The 27,153-nt window shown below is 44.1% G+C and overlaps 1 protein-coding gene and 1 pseudogene across 1 annotated transcript in view; both read left to right on the top strand.

Moving 5' to 3' along the window:
- VIPR2 (vasoactive intestinal peptide receptor 2) overlaps positions 1-27,153 on the top strand; it is a 61,176-nt gene that overhangs the window by 10,100 nt on the left and 23,923 nt on the right. Inside the window, exons 2-4 of the mRNA XM_066627120.1 lie at positions 2,933-3,035; positions 23,291-23,398; positions 25,473-25,570. Coding sequence (XP_066483217.1) covers positions 2,933-3,035; positions 23,291-23,398; positions 25,473-25,570 — 309 coding nt within the window. The remainder of the gene's footprint in view (positions 1-2,932; positions 3,036-23,290; positions 23,399-25,472; positions 25,571-27,153) is intronic.
- Positions 18,826-18,944, top strand: LOC136655143 (5S ribosomal RNA; annotated as a pseudogene).

Here is a 27,153-nt window from a genome sequence, read left to right as displayed (position 1 = left end):
CAGTGCCAGTTACAACAAAGTGTTAATCCCAGCTGCAGGAGCAGTTTTGGGAGTAAATGAGGCACTCCTTTGGTATTGTAATACAGAAGTTGAATTAATATGGACTAATAGCTTGGCTTTGCTATTGCAATCAATTTTCCATTGGAAATATTTAGCGTTAAGTGCTGAAATATTGTGAGTTCTAGAAAATCATTGATCCACTGTGAAAGGAATGTACAATTGAATAAAATGTTATTGCATTAACCCCTGGGGTTATCTTATCCCCTGGGGGCTGGGGTTAAGAATAGGCCCTCAGTTTGGCTGTACTTGTCATAAGAGGCGACTAAACAGCCACCGGGTAGATGGGACTCGTTAATCTGGGAAGGCAGCTCATCTGAGAGAAGGAAAACTCTGATCCCAAACCTCCACTGCCTTGTGGCTACATCCAGTTATGGAAAAGGCTTCAGGAGTCAACCTCGAGGCAAAATCCGGAGCCGGAGTCCCTGAGGCAGTTCATGGCTGAACACGGTCACATTCTGGCAACTCCTGCAATGCCGCTGGAACCAACCAACTGTATTGGCCTCTGTTTTTCCATTGGAACATTTCAGCAACGTGGAGAGGGGGGATTTGCTGCATGGGAAACAGTCTATCCTCCATATCTACTTTACCCAGGCTTTCCGCACTGGAGAGGATACTCTGTTCCAGAACCACCATTCAGAGTGTGATACCATAGTCTTCCGAGACTGAAGGATGCCAACAGCTCTATCGCATTAAGATCCGTGCCCTGTGATTCTTCTCATGAGTGAAAAGGTCTGCTTCTCCACTCCACAACTGGACATTTTCACCCTTATTAACAAGAGTATTCTTGTCCTTTTTATAATTATTTTATATGCTACACTGAAAAGCTGCAAGCCACCTAGTTAGCATTGTCAAATACACCAGAATGTCTAGTAATTGTCGTCTGGAATTACATTGTTCACTCCGTCATGTTCATGACAAGAATCAAGGACAGTTCTTTCTTTGTTCAAAGGAACATGATTTTGACATTTCACCTGCACTGTTTGTGAACATTGTGAGCACTGTTAAGTCCCACTTTGCAGATTCTGATGTGCTATAAATGTATTTAGCAATAGTGGTTAAGATGGGACTTATTCCCAGGTAAGTGTGCTTAGAACAGCACCCTGTGGCAGCAGTTCTTTACATTCTTACCTGAGAGTGGCCTTCATTGGATGGTTCCCCATTAAAATACAACCACACACATAACAAGTTATCACTTGTGACTTAAGACAAACTTTCAAGGATGCCTCAACTTCTCATGTAAAATATCACCTCAAATGGTTATTTTCAGACCATTAGAAAGAATTCCAAATGGCACTCCGAGGTCACCCCTAACTTGGAACAGATTTATCCAGGCTTGGGCAGGTTCAGATTCTGCTCTGGTTCGTCCAGTTGGTCCCATGTGATGAAGGAGGTACAAGTTCATGAACTAGTAGGATAAACTACCCCTTAGAAAATGATGGGTGGTGACACTGCTACTGGCCAAAAAATTTTAAATCTTGGAACTTTTGAATAATACCATCGTGTTATATGTCATTCAGTGCGGAATTTCATGCAGAGTGCAATGAAACAAATAACACTGAAATATCTCTGTTCTATCAAAAGTTATAGCCAAGGAACCAGTGTGATGGGGCAATGGTGCATCACCACGCCCACTGCCTGAGGCATTGCCCCGCCCACTGCATGGAAGGAGGTCCATCAGGGTGTGACGTGCTGGCCTCCTGCACCAGGTGACACAAACCCTAATGACACAACTGGGCAAAGGGCTAGGATATACACACATGGCGAACACACAAATGGTTGGACAATTTAAAATATCATTGGAAACCAGCCCCATGTCTGCTTTGTGCAAATATCTGGTAGAATGAATACGAAAGGGAGCCAGAGACAGATCTGCCTGTTTTTTAAAAAAAACCTCTAAAACCTTCCAGGTTGGTACACCTCCTTGGTGACATGTCCCAATCAATATCTCACAAGATGCCAAGGGGCAGGCTTGTAAAAAGCCAAAATGGAAAGCGTATGCAGAAGGGGGTTTTCGTTCTTCATAGGAGTAGAAACTGGTTCTACTCTAGTTTCTGTCTAATAACACAGGCCTACAAAATTGAAGGTCAGAAAAGGTATCTAGTTTCTGTCTAATAACATAGGCCTACAAAATTGAAGGTCAGAAACGTTTTTCCCAAACTTTGTGGTGGTTTGATATAAATTTGGGGTGCCGATTCCAAAAATGGCACCCGTTTTGCCCTATCACGTCTAGTTTTGGAGATATAGTGTAACCTCTTTAGTGAATGGTTCAAGCAGTTCCTCATGAGGGAGCCATGGTGTAGGCATCCTCATGAGGAAGCTGCTTGAACCATTCACTAATGAGGCTTTGCTGTGTCTCCAAAACTAGACGTGATAGGGCAAAACGGGTGCCATTTTTGGAATCGGCACCCCAAATATACCCAGGAATTGGTGTAACGTTTAAGGAAGCAAAATGTGCATTGGCCTGTGAAATTAATTTATTAGTATTTCCATGGAGAAAGTATAGGGATGGTCAGCAGAAAATCATATTTCCTGGACAGATCTGATCATGGAAGACGTTTCACAGACCCTTCCTGGGTTTGGCAGATACAAAATACCCATAAAACAGACTAGCTTTGGTGACTGTCCAAAATGGAGTTCTGGGTCTTTCAAAATGGGAACCTGTCAGCCTGGCCAGATGTTAGACCGTTCTGTAATGTGGGACTAATAAATAAACCAAGTCTACCTTGCAGGTCTATTGAGGAATGTATGTGAAACACTTTGAACAGTAGAGCAATGTATAAATGTTCAGTATTATTGTTAAAAATGTAAAATGTTTGGAACTGTAATGGATAGTTGCCTTCTTTTTAAGACTAGTCTTCTATTCGTTTAACAGGTAAATGGTATTCATCCAGAATGCAGGTTTCATCTGGAGCTCCATGAAGAGGAAGTAAAGTGTATGGCTCTTCTAAAGAAAGCAAAAAAGGTGGATTTCAAAGGTAATAAAATAACTGCAGGTTCCCCCCCCCTTTTTTATTAGTTGGTAGATTTATGTTTTGTTCCATCCTGTGGGCTCAGACTGGTCTGCATCAGTTTTCCCAAATGCAGATATCCCTGTCACTGAGGAACCTGCAATCTAAATAATTAAATGGGTTTTTAGGGGGATAAGAGAGGCTACCAGCCCAATTCTAGCAAAGGCTTGCAGAAGCAGATCTTGCGATTTGCTGCCTTAGGTCCCACTGCAGTGTTGCAAGTTATGTTGCATGCTTTGGAGTCACCAACACAAATTGCTAGAAGCTCTGTACATGCACCAGAACCGCCCAGACACTCCACCAATGCAGGTAAGGTGTCAGAGGGGGCAGTTAATGGGAAAGTTGAGGCAGGGTTTGGGCCAGTTTGGGTGCAAGAATCAACATCCTATCCCCTCAGTCTGGGCCTGAAATACTCTCTTGGACCTATTCGGATTTACGCCAGCTGGTTTAGATCCAAGTAGGCCCATTGTGAACCAGGAAGTGATGGAGTAGGTAAGCATAAAAGTTATTTACTTCCCACTCCACTGCTGCCTGGTTTTCAGCTGGCCTATAGCATGCAGCTGAGCAGTGGTGTAGCTAGAGGAGGTGGAAAGCATTAAGTTTTGCAGGACATCTCACTGCAGCGTGCAAGTGGCCCCTCCCCCTCCCCTTTGGAGCCACTCTAGGTGGTGGGAGCAAAGTGGAGGTGTACACCTGGCTCCAAAGGGGAGGGGGAGGGCTGCTTGCATGCCATGGGGATGCAAAATGTAGTGCAAAAATGCAAAAATGTAGTGCTTTGTACCCTCTAGCTACGCCACTGCAGGAGAGGCTGTGTCAGTGCTGTTGCTTGGTCTGGTTTTGGCCCAGAATTGGACCACAGAAAATATAAAAGTGAAATATTATAGAGCACAAATGCATATAAACAAACCTGTCTAACTCATAGTATGTAACCAGTCCCAACCGCCATCCAAAGGACACTGTTTTTATAAGCAGCCACTTGTTCAATACCTCTGGGTTGAAGAATTGCTGAGGGCAGGACTGACCAGGTGTGATAGAGGTAGAGTCTGGCGCTCCACCTAGGAGGAAGGCAGCTTTTCACTCACTGGCTCTGAGGTATTCCTTCTCTTTGGCAGGAGCACCAGATGCCAATGGTATCAACATAGATATTCGATAATGGCTCGCATGTGCATGTATGCTACTGGATTACTCATTGCTTGGCGTACAAGATTGTGGTTTGTGAGAGCCCTCCCTTAAAGCTGCCATATCAACAGTGCCTTGTTTGACACTTTACCTTAAATCTTCAGGTGTAACGAGACCCCATGCCTGGTTCCAGGCACTGGCTGTAGAGACCCCAACTGCCCCTTGAAATCCTCCAGAGTGTGATAGCAGATCAGATGAGTGATTGTCTCCACTGCTGCCATCTTCTTCCCTCCCCATTTACAACTGGGCTTCTTCAGAGGCCCCTGTGATGATACAGGGCACACTGGCAAAGCCCATCTAAGGAGGGTGGGAGAGGGGAGGTGACGACAAAGGAATCGCTTTGTGGTTGTTTTCTCCAGCCTCCGCCTGGGCACTCCTCCTTCAGTGCTACTGGGAAAACAATAGAGGTTCACTACCTTTTACCTTTGATGGACAAATACAGAACTTCCCCTTAAATTCTGATGGGGAGGGGGCTCACACTGTGAAGAGACAGCACCTTACTTTGGAGATCTCCTTCTTTATTCTTTAAAAAAAAAACCCATCCCCTTTTGGGGAACATTTCCATTTCTCATACATCATGGGGAAGTCCAGCACAGGGTGTGGCCCCAGGACTTTCCAGGAGCTAATGCCAGACTGGTAGAACCGGCAGAGCTAGCTTAGCCCAGCCCCACTTGCTTCACATTCAAGCATTTTTCAAACCAAATTAAGAACATAAGAACAGCCCCACTGGATCAGGCCATAGGCCCATCTAGTCCAGCTTCCTGTATCTCACAGCGGCCCACCAAATGCCCCAGGGAGCACACAAGATAACAAGAGACCTCATCCTGGTGCCCTCCCTTGCATCTGGAATTCTGACATAACCCATTTCTAAAATCAGGAGGTTGCGCATACACATCATGGCTTGTACCCCGTAATGGATTTTTCCTCCAGAAACTTGTCCAAACCCCTTTTAAAGGCATCCAGGCTAGACGCCAGCACCACATCCTTTGGCAAGGAGTTCCACAGACCGACCACACGCTGAGTAAAGAAATATTTTCTTTTGTCTGTTCTAACTCTCCCAACACTCAATTTGAGTGGATGTCCCCTGGTTCTGGTGTTATGTGAGAGTGTAAAGAGCATCTCCCTATCCATTCTGTCCATCCCGTGCATAATTTTGTATGTCTCAATCATGTCCCCCCTCAGGCGTCTCTTTTCTAGGCTGAAGAGGCCCAAACGCCGTAGCCTTTCCTCATAAGGAAGGTGCCCCAGCCCCGTAATCATCTTAGTCGCTCTCTTTTGCACCTTTTCCATTTCCACTATGTCTTTTTTGAGATGCGGCAACCAGAACTGGACACAGTACTCCAGGTGTGGCCTTACCATAGATTTGTACAACAGCATTTCTAGGAAGGTGGCTGCTCACCCTTTTCTGTGCTGTACTCTTCCTTGTCCCATTTACATCTCCGTGCACTGTGCTCCTCCAACTCCCAGCCCCACATTCTTGCCCCTCCAGGGAATAGGGAGGAAGCCACAAGGGACAGGAAATATAGTTCAGTGCAACACCAATAGGGCTTTAATCATTGCAATGTCCCTATGCTCCTCTTGCTATGTTGCAGGAAATCTGAGTGAAAGAACAAGGCAGCACTACATACAAAGAATGAGAAAGCTCTCCAAGGCTGATACACGCTTAGGAAATGAGAGTTAAAAAGAGACAGATATTTCTAGGTGTAGTAGAAATGGTTTGAACACATATTCTCTGACCTAAAAACAAATGCTTTGAAATGCTGTTTGGTTGAAATCTGGTGCACATGTACCTGGGAGTGAAGCTTCATTGAACACAGTGCAAACATAATAGAATTGCTTTGCACCCTTCCCACCACACATTTGAATGTCTGTCTTTGTTTCCCCTAAGTTACAGCATCTGGTCAAATGTGCATTTTCCCCACTTCCGCAGCCTTCTTGTCCTTCCTAAATGTAAAGAGCCAGGAAGCAATTCAAGACTAGACAGAAGAATGGGGACTATTAGGGAGTCAGCAGGTGAGGGCGGTTATCTAACTCAATTCAGTTCAGGTCTTTGGGGTTCAAATTCCTTTTCTTTCTATGGAGTTGAAATCAGTAAAGTTTGGTTGGCTAAACCAAAAGTTTGGAGGGTCGTTTCCAGCAGGCTGTGCTGGGAGACTCTTGTTCAGCGCCTTGGCTATTGCTTCCATCTTTTCCCCTGTGATTTTTAACTTCTGTGTGGAACTGTTAGAGAAGTTAATCCAGGAATTTGGGGTTGGGTGTTACCAATATATGAATGACACCCAACTTTCTCTGTTATTTTATTCATTGGTCAAGGAAGAAAGGCTGCATCAGTTCCTGAAGTCGGAGACGGAGTGGATGAGGACTGACAAAATAAAACTTAAATCTGGACTAAATTTGGAGAGAGATACTATTAGTGTGGGGAACTGCAACCCAGGACTTGGATTGTCAGCTTGACATTACATTCTCCTTGAACAATTACATTTATAGTTTGGGGGTATCCTGACCTCATCCCTGAATTTGGATTTTGAGGTGGTGGCTTTGGCTGGAGCAGAACTAATTTAGGGCGCAATCCTAACCCCTTATGTCAGTGCTTTCCAGTGCTTTCTCCTTACTTTGAGGAGGCCTCCGTGTGTGACACCCAACTGCAGGATGCAGCACATGTCCCACTGGCACCACTATGCCAGTGCTGGAAAGCACTGACATAAGGGGTTAGGATTGCGCCCTTAGGCTGATATGCCAATAGCATTCCTTCCTGGATTGGTAGCAAGTCCTTCAGAGATTGATGTTCTGGTGGTTGACATGTTGCCTTTGATCTTGCTATGCTGCTCTTCAGCCAAGTTGAGTCTGCCTCTTAAATATACAGTCCTTCTGATGTCATTATGATATGAACTTTTCATTCATTGTTATCTGCTTAGCCATCCCTGCAAATTCTTCTTTTCCATGGCATGCTTTTGTCAACTCATCTCTTTGGTCACCAGACCTCATGCCTCCCTCAGCTTTCCTATTAAGCTAAGCAAGCAAGCCAAAGGTCACTCATGCACAATCATTCTACTAATACATTCAATTTTTAATTCATTATATCTTCTAATAGAAGTAGCAACTCCATGGGGTATACTATGGAAATTCATAGCCAGGGACCATGGCAGGCCCATGCTGATGTGCCTCTTAAATAATGTACATTGGCTACATGTATGTTTCTTAACATAATTCAAAGTACTGGGGATAACCTATAAAGCCCTTTAGGAGCCAAATATATGAACATTCCCCTATCTATGACCATCTCATCCATCCCAGACAGGCTACATGCGTCTAGCAGCATCCCTACAGCCTTTTAAAAATGTTACAGAAAAACCTACTTTGTAAGGGAGCATCTAGGGATAGAGAAACAGCAAGGGAGGCACCTAGCCATCTCTCCCTCTACAGCAACCCCTCTTTTGGTAGTTCCTCCTGGAGCAATTTTCTTAACTCATTTTTAAAAGGAACATTGGACATTTGCTTGCAATGTGAGTTTGCCCTTCAGTCTTGGTGCACATGTGAGCAGGCACATTATTATAACTCTGATAATGCAATTTCCCGTAGCCTTGTTTTGCGACAGCATGCTTCGTAATGGGTTGATTGACAGCTGCTATAGCCAACGGGAACAGCAGAGCCTGGTCACTCAACCCCAGTTTCCTTCAGTGACGCCTCCTGTCATCTGTTTCAAAGAGTGCTCAGCTTTTCAGGAACAGATTCCCAGTGTTCAGAGATATTGCCATATCCTTCTCAAAATTCAAACTGCATTAGAAAAACTGAATATGTTATGGGACACCAACATACTGGAGAGGCAACTGTTGGAAGCAACAGTTTCCACTCCTTTTTGCTTCACTTTTTAAAGATAATTTTTACACTGACTTTAAATGCAAGTGGAACGGAAGATTATCAGAAAGCAAACACTGAAGTGTGGCATTTTCCACAGGTAGGCACCTCAACCAAGGCCATCTGCTCACAGAGTAAATAAGTGATCTTTCAATCTTAGCAGCAAGGCAATAAATATATGGAGGGGTTTAAAACAGAAAAATAAATACGCCTCTGTCAACAAAAAGGAAAACCAATTAGTAGCAACGTATTAAATTATCGTAGGCAGGATGCTGTGAATTAGAAGTTTAAAAGAGCCCTTCCTCAGATTTGTTTTTTAATTATGGGAAGGGATCTTTGTCTGTTAAGGATTATATCACAATTTGAATTGATCAGAAGGCTGAGAGCTGACTGGGTATTCATTTGAATTTGGGGCTTACAGGGCTCTGTTAACTCAATTAAGAGGTTGATTACTTAGTTAGCTCAATTAAGAGGGTGATTACTTAGAAAGTTTGACCTTCTTGGCCTGTGGATCTGAGCCCTCTTGCCATCAGTCCAACAAACAGTCATTTTATTGGTCCAGCCCATTCTCTCCTGGCAGAGGCTCAGCACTAAGGCCATGCGTATACAGTATCTGTTCCCAAAATGCGGGCTGCAACTCGATTACTGGTAAGTTGGAGGTCTGCCAAGACCAGGATGCTGCATGGTAAGATGGCAGATGACCCAGAAGTTGTTTCCAAGTTGTGCATGCACGACCCAGAAGCAACATCTGTTGTCATTCACCATTTTACTCTGCAGCATCCTGGCCTTGGCAGGTCTTGGATCCATGACAGATGACACAATGGGTCGCCAAGGTAAGGAGTCTGGGGACCCCTGCCATAAAGGCATATTTCCTACCTGCCTTTAACCATTTTTGCTTGGCCCACAGGTGTACACATTTAATATCTGTTGCATATATGCAACGTTGGGCAGAAATGGCTTATTAAACAGAAAGGAAATAAAGTACTGACTGGGTAACAGTGGGCAAAGTCTCTGGTTTGGCCAACCTTGTTGTGGCATATAGTGCTTCATCAGAAATATGAGCCAGAAGAACTCTTCTTTCCTTTATTTAAAAAAATGCTTGTATGGTTCAGTTTATTAATTAACCAAAATGGTTTAGAAAAGATTATTTTTATATTTTCTTCCCTTTTGCATTTCATTTTGGAGTGGGTTCTGAGGGGAGAGAGGCCGTACGTAGGACCCGTGATTTAGCTGGATATTTCAATAGGGAATTCTTGGTTCTGGGACCTTAATTGAGATGCTCTCCACTTCTCATATTCAGCTGTGCAAGCCTAACAATACAGCTTCAAAGCTTCTATTTTTAAGCAGATATCTCTAGACCAAAAGGAATGACATAAAATGAGATGTCTTGGAATGTGGAGGGGGGGGAGGTGAAATCTGGATTGTCTCTGTATTTAAAAAAAAAATGAAATTAACCAGATCTTAAGGAAGTAACAATTAATAAAAGGTTTGAAGCAGAAACAGAATGTGGCATGAGTTGGCTTGAAAGCATTTCTGATTACAGCAGGGTAGAAGAATTGCGTCACTGAGCATTTTCAGAGAATAGTGGAAATGCTAGGAAAGTAGGAGGAGGGCTGTGACCCCCTCAGTCCCAAATGTGTTCTTTTTATAGAAAGTTAAATGTAGAAGCATTCCAACGTGCCACTTCCCATGCACACATTTCCACAGTGAAGTGATACAGTCCATATGCTTCTATAGGTCACACCATATGTCTCTTTGGCTGTGTGATGCAATTGTTGAATTTCATCTGTGGGGAGGCATTAGTCAGCAGCAGATTGGCTGACAACTTAGGGATAGACCCCTGCTTTGCAGGCAGAAGGCCTGCAGTTCAATTTCTGGCACTTCCTGGTGGCATGGAAAAGTCACTGGAGAGCTGTGGCCAGTCAAGGTGGACAATAATGAGCTAGATAAACCAATGATCAGTTATGTAGCTGGGGAGGGGGATCACAGGGATGCTGTGTCCCCAAGTGGTACTTTGTGGGGGGCAGCAGTGCCCCCTCTGCCAGGGCCCTGCCCCTCTCATTTGCAATAGCTCCCACGCATGCTCAGAATGCAACCAACGCTGCATTCCAGTTCCATCTGGAGAGTGTTGACCAGAGGGTGTTCTGAGACCCAGGGATGTTGCACATTGCCTCCCCAGGCCTCAGAAGGTCTTCTAAGGCCTCTGGAAGGCCTTAGAATGTCACTTTTGGTCTTCGGACAAAACTCGAAGTGACATTTTAAAGCCTTAGAAGGCTTTTGAGGTCCACGTTGGCTGCATGTGGATTCCCTTCCTAAGGCCTTCTAAAGCCCTTAAAACATTACTTATGATTTTGCCTGAAAAACTGGAAGTGACGTTCCAAGGCATTTCAGAAGCCTCAGAACATGCTCCAGATGTGACCAGAGCACAGCTTCGGTCATGTTTGGAGGGGTATAGGTAAGGGGGTGGCCCAGGTCAGGGGGAAGCACTGGAAGGTGTGCCCTAGGGTGACACTAGTTCCAGCTACACCACTGCAAATGATGTGATGCCACAGAAGACAGCCTCACAAATTCCATCATGATCAGTTCATATATTGACAGTCCTTTTATGTATGCAAGAACTAAATGGATTTTATAGACCCTGAAACTTTATAGAGTTTGAAAGGACTCTGTTAATGAAAAACCCAATAAAACAGAACATGCTTGTGTGTGTGTGTGTGTGTGTGTGTGTGTGTGTGTGTGTGTGTGTGTGTGTGTGTGTGGGCAAGAAGGAAAACAATCCTTTTTGCAATGTGTTTCAGAAATTTTCCACAAGTGAGGGAAGTATGGACCTTTGCCCTTCATCTTTGGGACAAACCCAGAGACATAGCATTGGAGCAAAAGAAGTAATTTATTCTCCTGTCCTTTACCACTGGTGTGAATTATGCATCCATTTGAGCCAAAGATTTACTCATTTTTCAAAATCTGCATAATTTGTGCTGCCAGATTTTTTTTTTTAAAGCTTTATTTATGTGTGTGGTGTGTGTGTTTGGATTCTTCTGGGTCACGTTGCTAATGACAGTTTTGGCCCAAAATCAACTAGAAAAGGAAGCCTGGCCTGAAATAATGTACACGGAGTGAATTGCCTGCTAGGTTCTTGCATAGGTGTCATACAGTGGTTGAAAAGAGAATCTGCCCATGTAGTTGAGTGGGAGCCCAATCCTATGCTGGCCAGCACTGCAGTGGCATTGAAATGGCCACTGCTGCACCCGGTGGACACAGCTACCCACATCTTGGTCTCCTCATCTCTGCCATGGCTCCTGGCGTCGTCTCTTCCCCCTGGTAAGGGAAGAGGCCCCACAATGGGACTACTCAACTCTGCGCTGGCTATTTAGCTGGCACAGATTAGAGCAGCCCTGTGTCAGGCTGGAAAGGCTCCACTGGTCCCGCCCTCCCGCCTACCCCACTCCCTCGCCCTGTCCCACTTTCCCCTGCCCTTTCTCCACCCCAGAATGCCTCCCCCATGCCCCTACTCACTATTCCTCTGTCTGGCGCTTGCCCAGAGGCATTCGACTGGCTTCTGCCTGACGTTGATCTGCAGTAGCCCTTTGGGAAATTACATTACCAAAGTGTTCTTGCATGTGATTTGCTGTGTGGCACTGTGCTAGCACTGCAATACAAGGAGAAGGATTGTGCATGGGTGGAAGATGATTTGGGGGCTTGGTGGATGATCTAGGAAAGGGTAATGGGTTGTAATACTTTCTACATATTTGAGGCAAGTATACAAGCCCTCAAGGCTCTTATTTCCAAGATAGGTCACAAGAATTTCAGTAACATCACTTGTTTCAATGAAGTTTTCTTTAATATTTCAGACCATATTTACATAGTCAGTTATTTTTGTTCAACAAAGTCATCCAAAGGCTGACTTAGTACACACATTGCAAGGAAATACTGTCAGAAGGAAACAGGGGTTGGCAGTTTGGCAGGAGTGGGGGGGGGGGAGGATAGTTTGGGGTATTGATAAATGCCACATTTTCAGTTTTTATTTTTCAGAAGTTTTTTCAGTTTTTATTCAGGAAAATTGCGGAAAAATTAGAAACACACAATGACTTGGATGTTCATACTGTTACTGAAGCCATTGCAAAGTGTCCAACTTCTTCAGCAAGTATAAATAGTATGAAGACATAATTTAAAAAATTGGATACATATCTATAAAATGTCTGGGATAGCAAGAAAAAAAAATGAAACGTGAAACTACAATTTTGTGTATATATGTGTACACACACCCAAAGTATATACTTTTAAATGTGCCACGGTTGCACTAAAGGATGTTGCTGTTCCTTCCCCAGTTTTTTTTACTCAGCTGTGCCCCACCCCACTGGTTGTCACCTTGCAGTAGATGAGAGGGCACTGTTCTGGAGAGGTGGCAAATGAACAGAGCAGAGGATGCAAATGCTACATTCTCTCACAGTGCCATCAGACCTTCTAATGCACAGACACTATGCCAAAAATCTGGCATCCTGATTCCTGTGTTATAGAGACTGAGAGTGACTTGCCCAAGGCCACAGAATGAGTCTGTAGCAATGTAGCTCTTGAACTCAAGCCTGGAATTTTCACAGATATTTTTGTGATGTGTGTGCTGTTCCAAGTAAAACTGCTTTCTGTTGTTGGGGTGTAGCGATTTACTTTACATCTCTTGTGTTTTTCAAAGACTTTTGGTACTGGGCCTAGAATACCAAAAATGATTTGTACAGTTTTAGTCTTTTTCTACCTGAGGCATTGGACTACAATTTACAAATCTTTATATTTATTATTGTCATTATTATTATTATACCAAATTATGGTATTAGTTTAAAAGCCATTTCTGCCCAATGTAGCATATACGCAACAGGGATCAAAAGTGTACACCTATGGGCTGGGCAGAAATTGGTTAATACCAAAACAAAGAATGCTAGCGACACCAGCAAACAACCACTGGAAGGGATCCCATGCAGGGCGGGGGGGGGGAATAGGGGCGACTGTTCTCCCCCCAACTAAATATAAGAAAGCCATCAATTAAAAGGTGCCTCTTAGCCCAATTGGCAGGGCAGGTTGGCATTACTCATTGAGCTCACCTTAATGACAAATGTTCTCCCCTAGATAATCATAATCTGAAAATTATTCCTGAAACTTGCCCATCTCAACCAGGGAGGGGGAACTCTCCAAAGGATCCTTTTTTGTGGTGCAGATGGTAGAGAGTTTCAGGGGATTTGCATTCAATCCCTTACTTTGATTTTAAAAACATCTAGAAAAATGACCTTAGGAGACTAGTTGTCATTTAACTTTTCCAAATTCTTATGGGGTGAATATTGGAACACATTTGTAAACACAAAATTGTGAGGCCTGGGGCAGAGTTCATTTACAGTATGTGTACATGCCTTTCATTTAACCTTCATGGATTGCATTCCATGAAGGCCTGGAAAATTAGTTTGCAGAAAACCAGGCTTTTATAGCTACTTTGGTCACCCAGAACTAGAAAGCTCAGAGCAAATGAGATATTTTCACATTTAAAATTCTGGACGCAAGCATTTGTGTTATATGGGAGTCTGTTTCAAAGCAAAGGTAAAGTGAGACTGCATTTGCTTTTGGACTAAAGTAAGCTGGAATTCAATGTGCAGAGATCATGTTCAAAAGGTCACTGATAGTGTTGCAGATATGGGTGACTTTCAGAAGCCCCCCAGGATAAAAAAAGTAAAAACCCAGAACCTTTAGGAACCTAACAAGCCTGAATGAAATGTTCTGCAAGCACAAGACTTCAAGCAGCTTTTGCTCCAACTGTATTTGCGATACAAATATAAAACGAATTTGGCCACAATGCAGGGATACATTCTAGAATCTCTCCCCTATACTTTCTCATCCACAAAAAAGGGATCAGATATTAATATAATAGCGTAAGAGAGGTTCAAAAGATATTTCAGCTTCTCTTGTGGCAATGCTTTGTCTCTGTTGCTGTTTGGATCCACTAGAACACTTTTCTTAGAAGACAGAGAATAAAGGTTGGTAGGAGACTGGGCTGTTCTGCTGCCTTTGACATCAGCTTGATGTGCAGAAATCAGCAAATGAAGCTTTTTGAAAGATGGAGATAATCATTGTCACTGACTCATCTTCCCATCAAGCTACTGTTTAAACCAGCCATTTTCAACCACTGTGCCGTGGCACATTGGTGTGCTGCAAATGGTTCCCAGGTGTGCTGCAGGAATTTGGGAGAGGGTCATTTATTAGTAGGGCCACTGGGGGGAATGTGAGCCCCCTATCGACAGCACAGTGTGCCTTGTCAATTGTCAAAGACCGATGGTGTGCCTTGACCATTTTAGTGCCTTGCCAGTATGCCGTGAGATGGAAAAGGTTGAAAATGACTGGTTTAAACATTCACCTGGTGTCAACTCGGTGGTACCCCTACAGAGAAGTGGAGCAAAGGCAAAAGTTCTCCAGTAACAACATTCTTATAGTTTGTGTAAGTTTCTCCATCTTCCACCTGGGATGCTGCGGGAGGAGTGCACTCCACAAGGTGTCCGAGTCCTTCTTGGCCTCGGGGAAAGAGGGGAAGAACAAAGGGGAGGTTGCTGGCCCAACAACAGGGATCCCCCAACCAGGCCTCAGAGTTCAGTAGTGGGGAGGGGGATGCTTCATCCCTCTCACTCCTTCCCTGGGCTTGCCTGTCCAGAGACCTTTCACCACCACCAACCCTGAGTGATTTATGAAGCCTTGGCTCTTCGCTGTTTCTCTCCCATCCCCACCCTAAGCTTTACCTGCTCCAGCCCTGGAGTTAAAGGGCCAGCATCACTCCAGACCAGGGGTGCCCAAACCCTGGCCTGGGGACCACTTGTGGCCCTCAAGGACTTCCAATCCAGCCTGCGGAGAGTTCCCAGTCTCCAATGAGCCTCTGGCCCTCTGGAGATTTACTGGAGCTTGTGCTGGCCTAACGCAACTGCTTTCAGCATGAGGGCAACTGTTCGACCTCTTGCATGAGCTGCGGGATCCCTCCATTGCTTGCTGTTTCACATCTGTGATGCAAACAGCAGCAGCAAAGGAAAGGCTGGCCTTGCTTTGTGCAAGGACTTTTATAGGCCTTAAGCTATTGCAAGACCTTCATTCATTCATGTAAGTTCCATCTCTAATATATTCATTTATGTAAATTTATTCAAATTTGAAATATAAATTAATTTTTTCCTGGCCCCCAACACAGTGTCAGAGAGATGATGTGGCCCTACTGCCAAGAATTTTGGACACCCCTGCTCCACACTAAGGAGGCCCTCATCCTGCAAAAAGCAGCCAACCCTGTGCCTTGATAGCCCTGGGGACACCTGGAGGACTGGATGAACAGCCATGTGTTGGCCATATGGTGCCAGTGGCTACTCCCCTAACAGAGATGTGATGGGACAGCTGGAGTCCCCGAGATACTGGGACAAGTCCAGAAATGGACAGTTTGTTTTCTTTCTCTTTTTGGGATGGTTGTTTTTATTGTATAATGTGGTATTTTATTGTTGGAATTTGGTTTTTATCTATCCCTTTGAACCCTGCCTTGGGCTGTCCTCTGGGTTGGAAAGGCACAATATAAATATTTAAAAATAAATAATTGGAATAAACCGCCAACTCAAAATGGGGAAGGGGAATTTACCCTGAACCCACAACCATCCACTTATTTTTTTTTTTCTTTTTGCTATCACAATCCATTTCAAAATGGTGGTAGCACTTTGGGAGGTGGCTACTGGCTGCTATTCTTATTTCCCAGAAATCCCTTCAAACTGATGCTATGTGATAGTGTAGTGTCATTCCCACAGATCTTATGAGACATAAAATGGTGGCTGCTAGCCACCTAGATGAGCAGTGAAGCTCTGTCTCACCCACCCCCAAAACTGCCCAAATCCGCCCTCTATTTCTCTCCCTGCAAATGGGGTCATGACATGGGGAGTGCATTTGGACTCATCCCTTTGAAAGAATAAAGAAGGGCATAACAATCAGAGATTCATTTTGGAAGGTATTAGTCAAGGCAAATTATGAAGTTGCTTAGAAGTTGGAGGATTCCATGTTGTGCCTCAGAATAAGTCCCATTCAAAGCTGTGGTGAATTTCAATGACTCATCTGAGCAAAAGGATTAGCTAAATCTTTTCAGTCATTGTGAATCCTGTTCTTTCTCTCTGTGAATAGGACGTATACATCTATTGATGTTGACTATAAATAATGAAACCAACCAAGTTTTCTTCTGCAATAAGAATCTGATTTAACAGCATGGAATTCTTCTAGCAAATCACATTTCACTGCAGAGCACTTTTCATTAAGAGAAACCAGTTAGTTAATGCAGAACTCAGAACAGATAATATAAAGCAATCTCAAACAAGAAACCAAATTGGTGTGCACCAATAATGGGAGAGAAAAATTAAAGGCAGCAGCTGATGATTTGGAGAAGGAGCTAGGAAGATTTGCAACTGGTGCAGGAGTTAATTATCTTAATAGGCACTTGCTTCTACTGTTTGGCAAGTCTCCTTGACAATGGGAAGTGTTTCAGAAACATCTTCTGATGTGGTACAGATTTGAAGACACTGACAGCTTAATCCTATGCAAGTCAACTCAGAAATAAGCCCCATGGAGTTCAGTGGAACATTTCCTGTTAAGTTTGTTTAGGATTGCAACTGTAAAGGGTCTCACTGGATTGGGGCAAGTGTCTTCAGACTGAAAGTGATAAGTTGCAAACACCTGTCTCCCATAAGTTCCTTCACTGTGTTTGGCCCTTGTTTTGTTCAAAATCTTCGCCTTCCTTTGACTTGCTGTAGCTTAGCCTCAACCCGGCTTAGAAACCAAGAAACAGATTTATCTTGCCTGGCTGAGACAATTCAAGAATTTCTTAGTAATTTAGTGTCTTGTTGAATGGTGCAGCATATAATGCTTTTAGGGAAAAAGATGATCACATGGCCAGGAAAATTTTTTTTCTCCGGCAGTTCAGTGACTGATTTCTTGGAAATGGGAAAAAAATGGAGAAAAAAAAATCTTTTGAGAACAAAGATGATACTTGCTTATGATAAAATGTAGTGGGGCACTTGACAAAATCAAATAAAGGTGAGCCAGCACTAAATATACAGTGTAACAGAAATGTAGTGTGATGATGACTGTGTTGTACTAGGACTGGGAAAAACCCATGTTCAAATTCTTCTTGGCTCCCTGGATGACCAGGGCCAATTACTATCTTTCAACCTAGCCTACAATGGAGTAGGGAGAGAATTTTATGCTTGACCCTGAACTCCTTTGAATTAGAGCAGGATGGAAATGTCAATAATAAGAAAACTGTATCTGGATGTCTTCACTTGGACCTTAGAACTCTGGTGTGGTTGGAAGGGAGTGAAAAAGAGCTTCCTTTCTCTTTTTCCCAGCAGATCCATAAGCCACATCACCTCAGAAAAACATTTAAAGCAAGATAGCTGCCATGTTTCTCAAGTTTTTCCCCTGCTGTGCAGGCACAACTCCAAGTATATCCAGTACCCTTCACACTTAATCTGCTTCAAAGGGATATAGACTTCCTCTCTTCTCAACAGGAGGTGGAGCTGAAAGAGCTGTCCATTCACAGTTTCCAACTCAAACACCTCTGTTCTCCAGTGGGGGTGCCTGATTTGAATATAAGAGGGAGGGGACCAAGTAGGTACTCCAGGTACCAGGAGAGTTTAGAAACCCTTGACTAGTGCCCAGGATGAGACAGGTAAGAGAGGACGTGGGGCTGAGAACATGGAGGGAAGGTAACCAGAGAACCCATCCTATGATGGAGGAGGAAGAACAGGGTACAACATAACCCCTCCCTTCCATTACCTGATCTGATGCACCAGAGACAAAAAGTGTTCAGTTCCCCCCTTCTTTCTGGAGCTTCCTTCCAGGAGAGTAGCATTTGAAGGCTTCAGGACCTTCAACGAGCATGACATGTGAGTGTAGGACCTAAAAGAGGTTGATCAAGGAATACGGTTGGGGGGGGTGAGCAGGACCCCAAACCCCCACAATGCCATAAGCATTCTCCCAAATTGATCATTCTTCTGAAAGGGATATTTTGTTAATTGCATCCAAATGCCAAGTCACTGATGCTTAGCAAGAAACACCATTGGCCTGGAAAGACTTCTTTTCATTATAATTAAAACGGGATGTTGCAAGAGGGGACAGGGACCCAAGGAGAATAATTGCATTCCTAATTATCTTTGTTTTCTGTCAACGTTTCTTTCACATATTTAACAAGCATAACCCCACTATCCCCAATCACTGTTAAGTGAGGGTATAACAAATGCAACAGATTTCACAGAATTATCATTGGCTGCGCGTTGCGTCAGCCTTTGATGCCTGATGCTGACAGCAACACAAGGACCTTTATTCCTGCATCCTAAATTATATTTATGGAACATAGTACAGGTAGCCTGTCTTCTCAACTTTCTAATTTCTATAAGTATAACTCTGAAGTTGCTTTCGCTTTTCTTAAGCATAAGCCTCAAAATATACAGTACATTTTTGATACTTTGTGTAGCGTAAATAGGTGAAGCTTGTAAAGTCTGTGTAGGATGGATTAACTTATCTGTAAAAATCTATATTTGGGCTGTCAGCAGAGTCTCTACGTATGTTGATCCATAGCGATCTGCTGTATGTACCTGCATGCTACCTGCTGAGCCAAGATGGTGTAGTGGTTTGGGGAGTTGCACCTGTTGGAAGATACAGGTTCAAATCCCCACTTAGTCATGAAGCTTCCTGAGCAACTGTTACCCTGCACATGCCTGATCTCATCTGATCTCAGAAGCTAAGCAGGGTCAGGCCTGGTTAGTACTTGGATGGGAGACCATCTGAGAATACCATGTGCTGTAGGCTTATACCATAGTCTTTTGAGACTGAAGGTTGCCAACCATTCTTGGGCCAGTCACTGTGTCTCAGCCTCATCTACCTCACAGGGTTGTTGTGAGGACAAAAGGAGAGAAGACAGTTTGTTCACCACTCTGACCTTCTTAGGGGAAGGGTGGTATAAAAATGTTTTTTAAAAAAATTTCAGGTCCTGGCATATTCTGCAATGATTTATACCTTTTCAAATAAAACACAACAACAATTTCTTTGAAAATATTCCTTTCCCAAAAGAAGTGAATGGAAAGAGACAAAAGTGAAATGTTCATATTTAATGCTATTTTATTCTATGCTATAAATTCATGCTTAGCTAAACATCACTAAGAGGTCCACTTAAAATCCATTGCACCAGACCTAATTCAGCATTCATCGTGCATAGTGAATGTACAGCATGTAGTGGTAAGGGATGGCTATGTGAATTTGTACTCAAAGGACAGCACCAACCATTTTAATGGATTCCAGATGAACATGATGACGCAGTTGTCACCGTACATCAGGAGCACATTTGTATCTACAGTCACTGCAAGTGTAGACAACTGTTTCAGTGTCTGACTCTTGTCCCGTGCTGGATTGGGACAACATTTATGTTCTATTTGCTTCATCTTCAATTACCCCTTCCCAAGTGGAGGCAGGATATAATAATGTGCTGTGCTTTTTATGGGTTTTCTAAGGAAGAAATAATAATAAAGAGTCTCAATAAAGGGACTCTAAAAAAAAAAAGTCTTTTTTTTCTCTTCCTGACTATAGCTTCTGTCGTTCAGAATAGTTATTTCTCTTCCTCCTTTTTGCTTTTCTTAAAAATCAAGCCAGCAGGTGGAAGTATACTCAAGAATCTAGTTCAAGGCTCAGGTCAATCCTGTAGTCAAAGGCAAGCAAAGGAGTTGGAGAGAGACTGGGCGCAATCCTAACCAACTTTCCAGCACCGGGGTAAGGGCAATGCAACTCCAAGGTAAGAGAACAAACATTACCTTAGCTTGAGGGGGTCTCCGTGATTGCCCCCCAACTGCAGGATGCAGCACATGCCCCACTGTCACAACTATGCCAGTGCTGGAAAGTTGGTAAGGATTGCACTCACCGTTGATTATGGAAGAAGAAGGTATGGGGGTGTGTGTGCAAGCTGTTGGATCAAACATGGTCAGGTAGTTGGAACAGTAGTGGCATTAGCAGCCAAAGAAATACTGATGCAGAGGGAGCTGGAGCATTCAGGAGTAGAGTGGCCTGACCAGGAAGTTGGTATGAAATGATTTGGCCCATTAAAATTAATAAATTTTGCAAGCTATTCATTTGTATGGTCAGAAAATGCTACATCTTCTAGAATAATTCCCAGAAGGCCCCAAACACATGAGACTTGCTATTACTTGTGTGGTTAGAACTGGGTTTGTGCTATTCCTCCCATCTACACAACTCTCCAACATCACACACTGTATTTTGTGAATGCACCTGTGAAAACGAGTTGCTCCTCGGTCCTCTAGAAAGGAAGGCCAAAAATGCATTGGAACAGAGATGCTAGTAAGAAATGAAAAATATTTATAAACATGCCGCACACGCTACAGTATTTGGGGAGGTGTCAAATGCATTCCTGAATAATTTGTAAGTTACATTTTCCTCTTGGTAGGCTCTTTTTAATGGGATTCCAAAGATGAAAATTGTTCATTTAATTTTGCTGTTTTTATTCTATTAAAAAAAATCAGCAAACAGATAAAGTAATTGTATAACAATTATGTTGCTTGTATGATTACCCTTGTAAACAGATATCTTATGCAAAAAAAGCTGATTAACAAAGTATCCAGTTAATTAGTGTACTCATGAAAAGATGAATTCCTGCTTGCATTGCAAATGTAGAAGTCCTGTAGGAGATGAGCCTGGATTTGATTGCATGCGATAGTCTGTCATGGTGAAGAATACTGTCTGGCAGCTCTCATTAGAGGGAACAGTTCAGTACCCATTTACATCTTGTAGCCTTCCCTGTCCGCTCCACTGCATCTCATGAAGGAACACTGCAATCTTTTGCACAGTTACCTAGATATAAGTCCCATTGAACCCAGAAGAGTTCCACTTGGATCAGCCCAAAGGCCCATCTAGTCCAGCTTCCTGCGTCTCACAGTGGCCCACCAGATGCCTCAGGGAGCACACAAAACAGCAAGAGACCTGCATCTTTGTGCAACTCCTTTGCATCTGGCATTCTGAAGTAACCTACTTCTAAAATCAGGAGGTTGCACATACCCATCCTAACTTGCAACCCTTGATGGACTTTTCTTCCAGAAATCTGTTCAATCTCCTTTTAAATGCATCTAGGCCAGATGCCATCACCACATCCTGTGGCAAGGGGTTGCACAGATTAGTGACACACTGCAAGAAAATATTTTCTTTTGTCTGTCCTAACTCTCCGAACACTCAATTTTAGTGGATGTTCCCTGGTTCTGGTGTTGTGTGAGAGGGAAAAGAACATCCCTGTATCCGTCCCATGCATAATTATATATGTCTCAATCATGTCCCCCTTCAGGCACCTTTTTTCTAGAGTCCCAAATGCTGTAGCATTTCATTGTAAGGGAGGTACCCAGCCCAATCATTCTGATCACTCTCTTCTGCACTTTTTCCATTTCCACTATATCCTTTTCAAGAAGTGGCAACCATAACTGTCCGCAATACCCCCAATATGGCCTTACCATCAATTTGTAGAATGGAATTATAATATTGGCCATTTTATTTCTGAGGAGACATACATGGGATTGCTCTGTAAGGGACGGAGCTGCAAATTGGGACCTCTGAGCTTTGAATTTCACCTCTGCCATGCACTCACCAAGTGGCCTTGGGCCAGTCACTCCCTCTCAGCCTTTGCTCCCCAGCAACAATATGGGAATAATAATATATAGGGTGCAATCTAGTGCACACTTACCTAGAAGTGTTCCATTGAACTCAATGGGACTTGCATCTGAGGAGACATGCATAGGATGGGGCTGTTGCTTATCTTAGAGGGCTGTTGCGTGTGAAGTGTTTTTCGCAATCTGAAAGTGCTGTATAAATACTATTATTACTGCCTTCTGATCTGCTTCCTTCTTTTCCTTCTCACAGTCCCATCTGCTCAGCCTTTGGCATAAGGGGCCATTTGTGGCTGGGGAGAAGATTCACACCAAAGCTCAGAAACTTGATTTTGAATATATTGCAGGATTGAAAGGAGGAGGAAGGTGTGTTTTACGATGCTCAATTTACGAGCATTTGTTGTAGTTGGCAACCTTCAGTCTCGAAAGACTATGGTATCGCGCTCTGAAAGGTGGTTCTGGAACAGCGTCTAGTGTGGCTGAAAAGGCCGATTCGGGAGTGACAATCCCTTCCACACTGGGAGCAAGTGCAGTCTGTCCCTGGTCTGTCTCCCTGGCTATGGCCCTTCCTTCTTTGCCTCTTAGCCTCAGACTGTTGTCCAAGTGTCTCTTCAAATTGGGAAAGGCCATGTTGCACAGCCTGCCTCCAAGCGGGCCGCTCAGAGGCCAGGGTTTCCCACTTGTTGAGATCCACTCCTAAGGCCTTCAGATCCCTCTTGCAGATGTCCTTGTATCGCAGCTGTGGTCTACCTGTAGGGCGCTTTCCATGCACGAGTTCTCCATAGAGGAGATCCTTTGGGATCCGGCCATCATCCATTCTCACGACATGACCGAGCCAATGCAGGTGTCTCTGTTTCAGTAGTGCATACATGCTAGGGATTCCAGCACGTTCCAGGACTGTGTTGTTTGGAACTTTGTCCTGTCAGGTGATGCCGAGAATACGTCGGAGGCAGCACATGTGGAAAGCATTCAGTTTCCTCTCCTGTTGTGAGTGAAGAGCATTTGTTGTAGATTCTTTTTATTACTCGTAATAACTAATATAGGTGCTTTTGGAAAACTGTTTGCATGTGGTCTAAAACGGTGTTTCTTGGTTTGTACTCTGCTGTGCCACTTCACATGGTCTATCTATTTGAAGTAACACCAGAAGTAACTGGTGGTGACATCATTGTCAGTTACTTCTGGGTTGCGAGGCCAGGGCTTTTTCAAGCATGGAAAACCATGCTTTGGAACCTCCTACTACTGTTTGTTGTGTTGCATTCCTGGTCTTGCTGCTGGGCAGCAAGTGTTCAGGGGTCCCATGAGTACCACCATACACCACCTCAAGTACCACTGGTGGTACCTGTACCACAGGTTGAGAAACACCGATCTAGTACACTGAACAGGGAGGACTATCACCCTGTGCCCGCTACATGGTACCCCTAGTTGCTCAATTTTCACTCTGGAATGATTTAATTTCACTAAAGTGAATTCAGCTTCTATGTTTTCTACTTATTTTTCCAGGATGTGCTGGGTTCTGGGATAACCTGACTTGCTGGCACCCTGCAGAAATTGGAGAAACAGTGACGGTCCCTTGTCCAAAACTTTTTAGCAGTTTTTTCAGCAAACCAGGTATTTCACGTTCATTATATATAGCTAAAGCTATGTTTTGTTTTTTAAGGAAAAGAGCCCTTCTATAATATGAAAACAGCAGCAAGAAGCATAGAAATGATATTACTCATGCAAAGTTTATTGTGAATTTAGTAACGTGCAGAGCTTATGGAATGTTTATGTTGATGTTTTTGAGATCTGTTTCAGTATGGTTAAAGCTCTTTCTTGTCCTGGTTACCTGCATGTCTGTTTTGCTGCAAAGGTGCAACTGACAGGCTTTGGATTTTCTATATGGTCTTGCTTTGAAGTTCTCAGAAATTATTGCGTTATTATAGCATGTCTTTACAACGTGTGACGCTCCAAGTCAAACAAGGTCCACCAGTCACGGATGCTGGCTTGTGAGGAGCTCACTAAAACTCCTGTATTTGTGACCTGCTTGGGATTGTACAAACAGGACTGGTTGGGGGGAATTTTCAAGCACCTACCTGACCACAAATAGCTGGCTAGTAGATTGTGTAGAGGTGAAGAGCCTAACCTGCAAATTAGGATTACCCCAGGGCATACCTTCTGAGGTTCTTGCAGAGGTACTACATTACAAAGTTGCAAAGCAGCTTCTGGTGGCGTGTGCTGTTGGGCTCCTGGTGGGGATGCCAGAGTGGCCTCCAATGGGATGGTGGATTGCGGAAAACCTACCAGAACAGATAGGGTGGAACAGGGCGGGGGGGGGGAGAATGGTGAAGGGGGTAGGCAGAACAGTGGTGATGGGAGTGGGGAGAAGGGTGGATCAGGGCCAGGAGGGGGCATGTTCAGCATAAGAACATAAGAAGAACCCCACTGGATCAGGCCAAAGGCCCATCTAGTCCAGCTTCCTGTGTCTCACAGTGGCCCACCAGATGCCTCAGGAAGCACACAAAACAACAAGAGACCTACATCCTGGTGCCCTCCCTTGCATTTGGCATTGTGAGGTAGCCCACTTCTAAAATCAAGAAGTTGCACATTACACCGTGGCTTGCAACCTGTGATGGACTTTTCCTCCAGAAATTTGTCCAATCCCCTTTTAAAGGCATCTAGACCAGATGCCATCACTACATCCTGTGGCAGGGAGTTTCACAGACTAACTACACTCTGGGTAAAGAGATATTTTCTTTTTTCTGTCCTAACTCTCCCAACACTCATAGCAGGGAGAGTGCTGGGAGTGTTGGGCAGTAGCAATGCATGCTGAATTTTGACCTTCTTCCTGGGCCTGATCCCCTTCCCAGGACTTGTACCAGCTATAGAGCTGGTGTGGGGCCAAGTGACCCATCAGGCCATCAGGGGCATACCCCAGGGCAAGACAACAAACGTTGGGAGGCCTGCTATCCTGAGGAGACCTGCCAAGGCCAGAACCTCACCATGGGATTCTGTGGAGCCTGTCGGTTCCACTGCATTGATGCCTGGGGAGTTGCAGTGGAATGGGCTGTTTGCATATTTTAAGTTCAAAGGGATTTTCTTCCCCAATCTGAAAGAATAATAGGAAAGCCCTCCATTTCAGTTTTTATTCTAGAACTTGCCTTCATTCCTACCTCTCCTCCTAGAACTGGACCAGAATTCTAAAAATGCATTATGGGCAAACTTGCTGTGCATCAAAAGTACATTTATCTCTCTGGCTAGCTATAATAACCCTGCCATAGATCATACAATATCACCTTAAATAATAACGTTGAGTAATGAGAGGGTTTTATGGAAGTAATTTTATTCTGATTACTTCCCCATCAAGCACATTTATAATAACAAATTAGTCTTCTCTAAAGCAAGAAGTGAATGGAGCCATAGCCTAGTGATATACCTTGCAGATCCCGTGGGCTGTTGCTAATGAATGGCGCACAATTACCTGAAGTAAGCATTTGTCAGTTTTAATAGGTTTGTTACTTCTCTGAACTAAAAACATCTAGGTCAATATGATGGATGGATGGTGGACTTTTCTATGACACAGTTTAGATCATTTGAAATCAGAGTCCTCTGACTTTAACGAATGGTTTCTAGGCCTTAATTAAAAGACTTTGCTGGAGAAAAATTGCCAGATGTTTACAGATCACATAAGTTTCGTTGTTTTTAGGAAATATCAGTAAAAATTGTACTCGTCGTGGCTGGTCAGAGATATTCCCAGATATCTTCACTGTTTGTGGATATGAAGATGTCCAGGATGAGAGTGAGGTAAGACTTGTTATATCGTTCTCGTTTGAAAATAATGAAGAACCACATTCTCTACATCATGTATGAAGTTTTTATTGCATAGGGAAGCATCAGGTACACTCACTGCATAACTCAGTCAGTTTGTATGTATTTTTCTATTCCTGGTCTGTCTCAATCTTTCTAAGCTTTCTAAGGTGACACTACATCTATTTATACAGACCCAGTTAAAATCAAGTTAAACATGAGTGTTACAAGCCCATCCAAAACAGTTTCATCACAGCTGCTGAAATTCAACATAAACTTTGCTTCTGGAAGATAGTGTTGGCCTGTAATGGAGATCACAAATATACTGAAGAGAAGAATCTGTGTCTTAAGTTAAAAGACAAAACCAGCACCGTGGGTTGATTCCAAAAAGCAGTGTGGAGCCCATGGGGGCTCTGGGACGCTAGTAGAATGTTGGAGAAATGATAGTCTTATTTATTTACTTACTTATCTCAGAGCCCAATCCTGAGCTCAGGGCTCCAGCTTTTTGCTGGAGCGTACTGTTGCAAATGTGCCGTAAGGCATGTCTGCGAGGCTTACCGCTGGGCCAGCACCTGTGCTAGCCCAGCGCTGGCCGGTGCTGGGCTCGTGCTGGGTGGGTGCCCATCCTCCGCTGCTCAGCTGTCTCATGGACCGCCAAGCCGCGTAACGGTAAGTGGGGGTGGGGAGGGGGTGAGGAGGAGGCATTCCAGGGAGGGGGGAGGCGTGGTTAGGGCAGAGAGAGGGTGGGCAGGAGGCATTCCAGGGGGCAGAAGCGGGGAGGCAGGAGACAGGCCCTGTGAAGCTTTGCTCCACTGGATCCTGACTGTTCGTGTAGGGCTCTGCGCCCTACACGAATGCCTTTACCTTACCACTGACCTTTTTTTTGAGTAACTCCATTGCGGGGCTGCTTCCCTTACCCCTTACTTTTGTCCCCTTCTCCCGTGGCGCTGCCCTTGGCAGGCTGAGGCTTGTAGGATGCGGCAGCAGCTGTTCTTGGCGCCACTACAGCCGCACGCCCTGGGCATCTCCTGCTCCTACATGGGCCCCTATGGGTCTACTTGGACCTGTGCTAGCTCTTTAGCTGGCACAAGTCCGAGCAGAGGTGAGGGGGCATGTTGGGCCAAAACAGACTGGAGAGTGGTTGCTATTGATATCTGCCCTCCTCAACCTCTGTAGGCCCCAATCCCTACCCCATTTAGACCACCCCCTACCCCTGCCACCAGCTTACTGTCAGTGGTAAAGGTAGCTAGGTCCAGCAGTGGGCCTTCAGCACCACTGCCATTTACAACGGCATCTCAGATTTTGCTGCCGTGTGGCCGTTTGCCATATGCTTCTGGTTAAGATTGGGCTGCCCATTTATTTGCAGTAGAAAAAAAATACTTATCTATCTTTGGCTTTTAGTGGAAAATAGTATCATTCATCATGTACATGATGCCCTTGTATGCATGCACAAACATACATCTTCATCTTCAGATGTAGATGAAGGAACATGTTACATCCGAAGTGGTCTTGCAAATGATATCCACACAGTGTGGTCCGTATTCATCATGACCTCTGAAGCAAATGTATCTTCCTGGGAT

The sequence above is a fragment of the Tiliqua scincoides genome, chromosome 5, assembly GCF_035046505.1.
Source record: "Tiliqua scincoides isolate rTilSci1 chromosome 5, rTilSci1.hap2, whole genome shotgun sequence".
Lineage (NCBI taxonomy): Eukaryota > Metazoa > Chordata > Lepidosauria > Squamata > Scincidae > Tiliqua > Tiliqua scincoides.
Note: the sequence above shows the minus strand (reverse complement) of the source record. Positions and strands in the feature narration are given on the sequence as shown.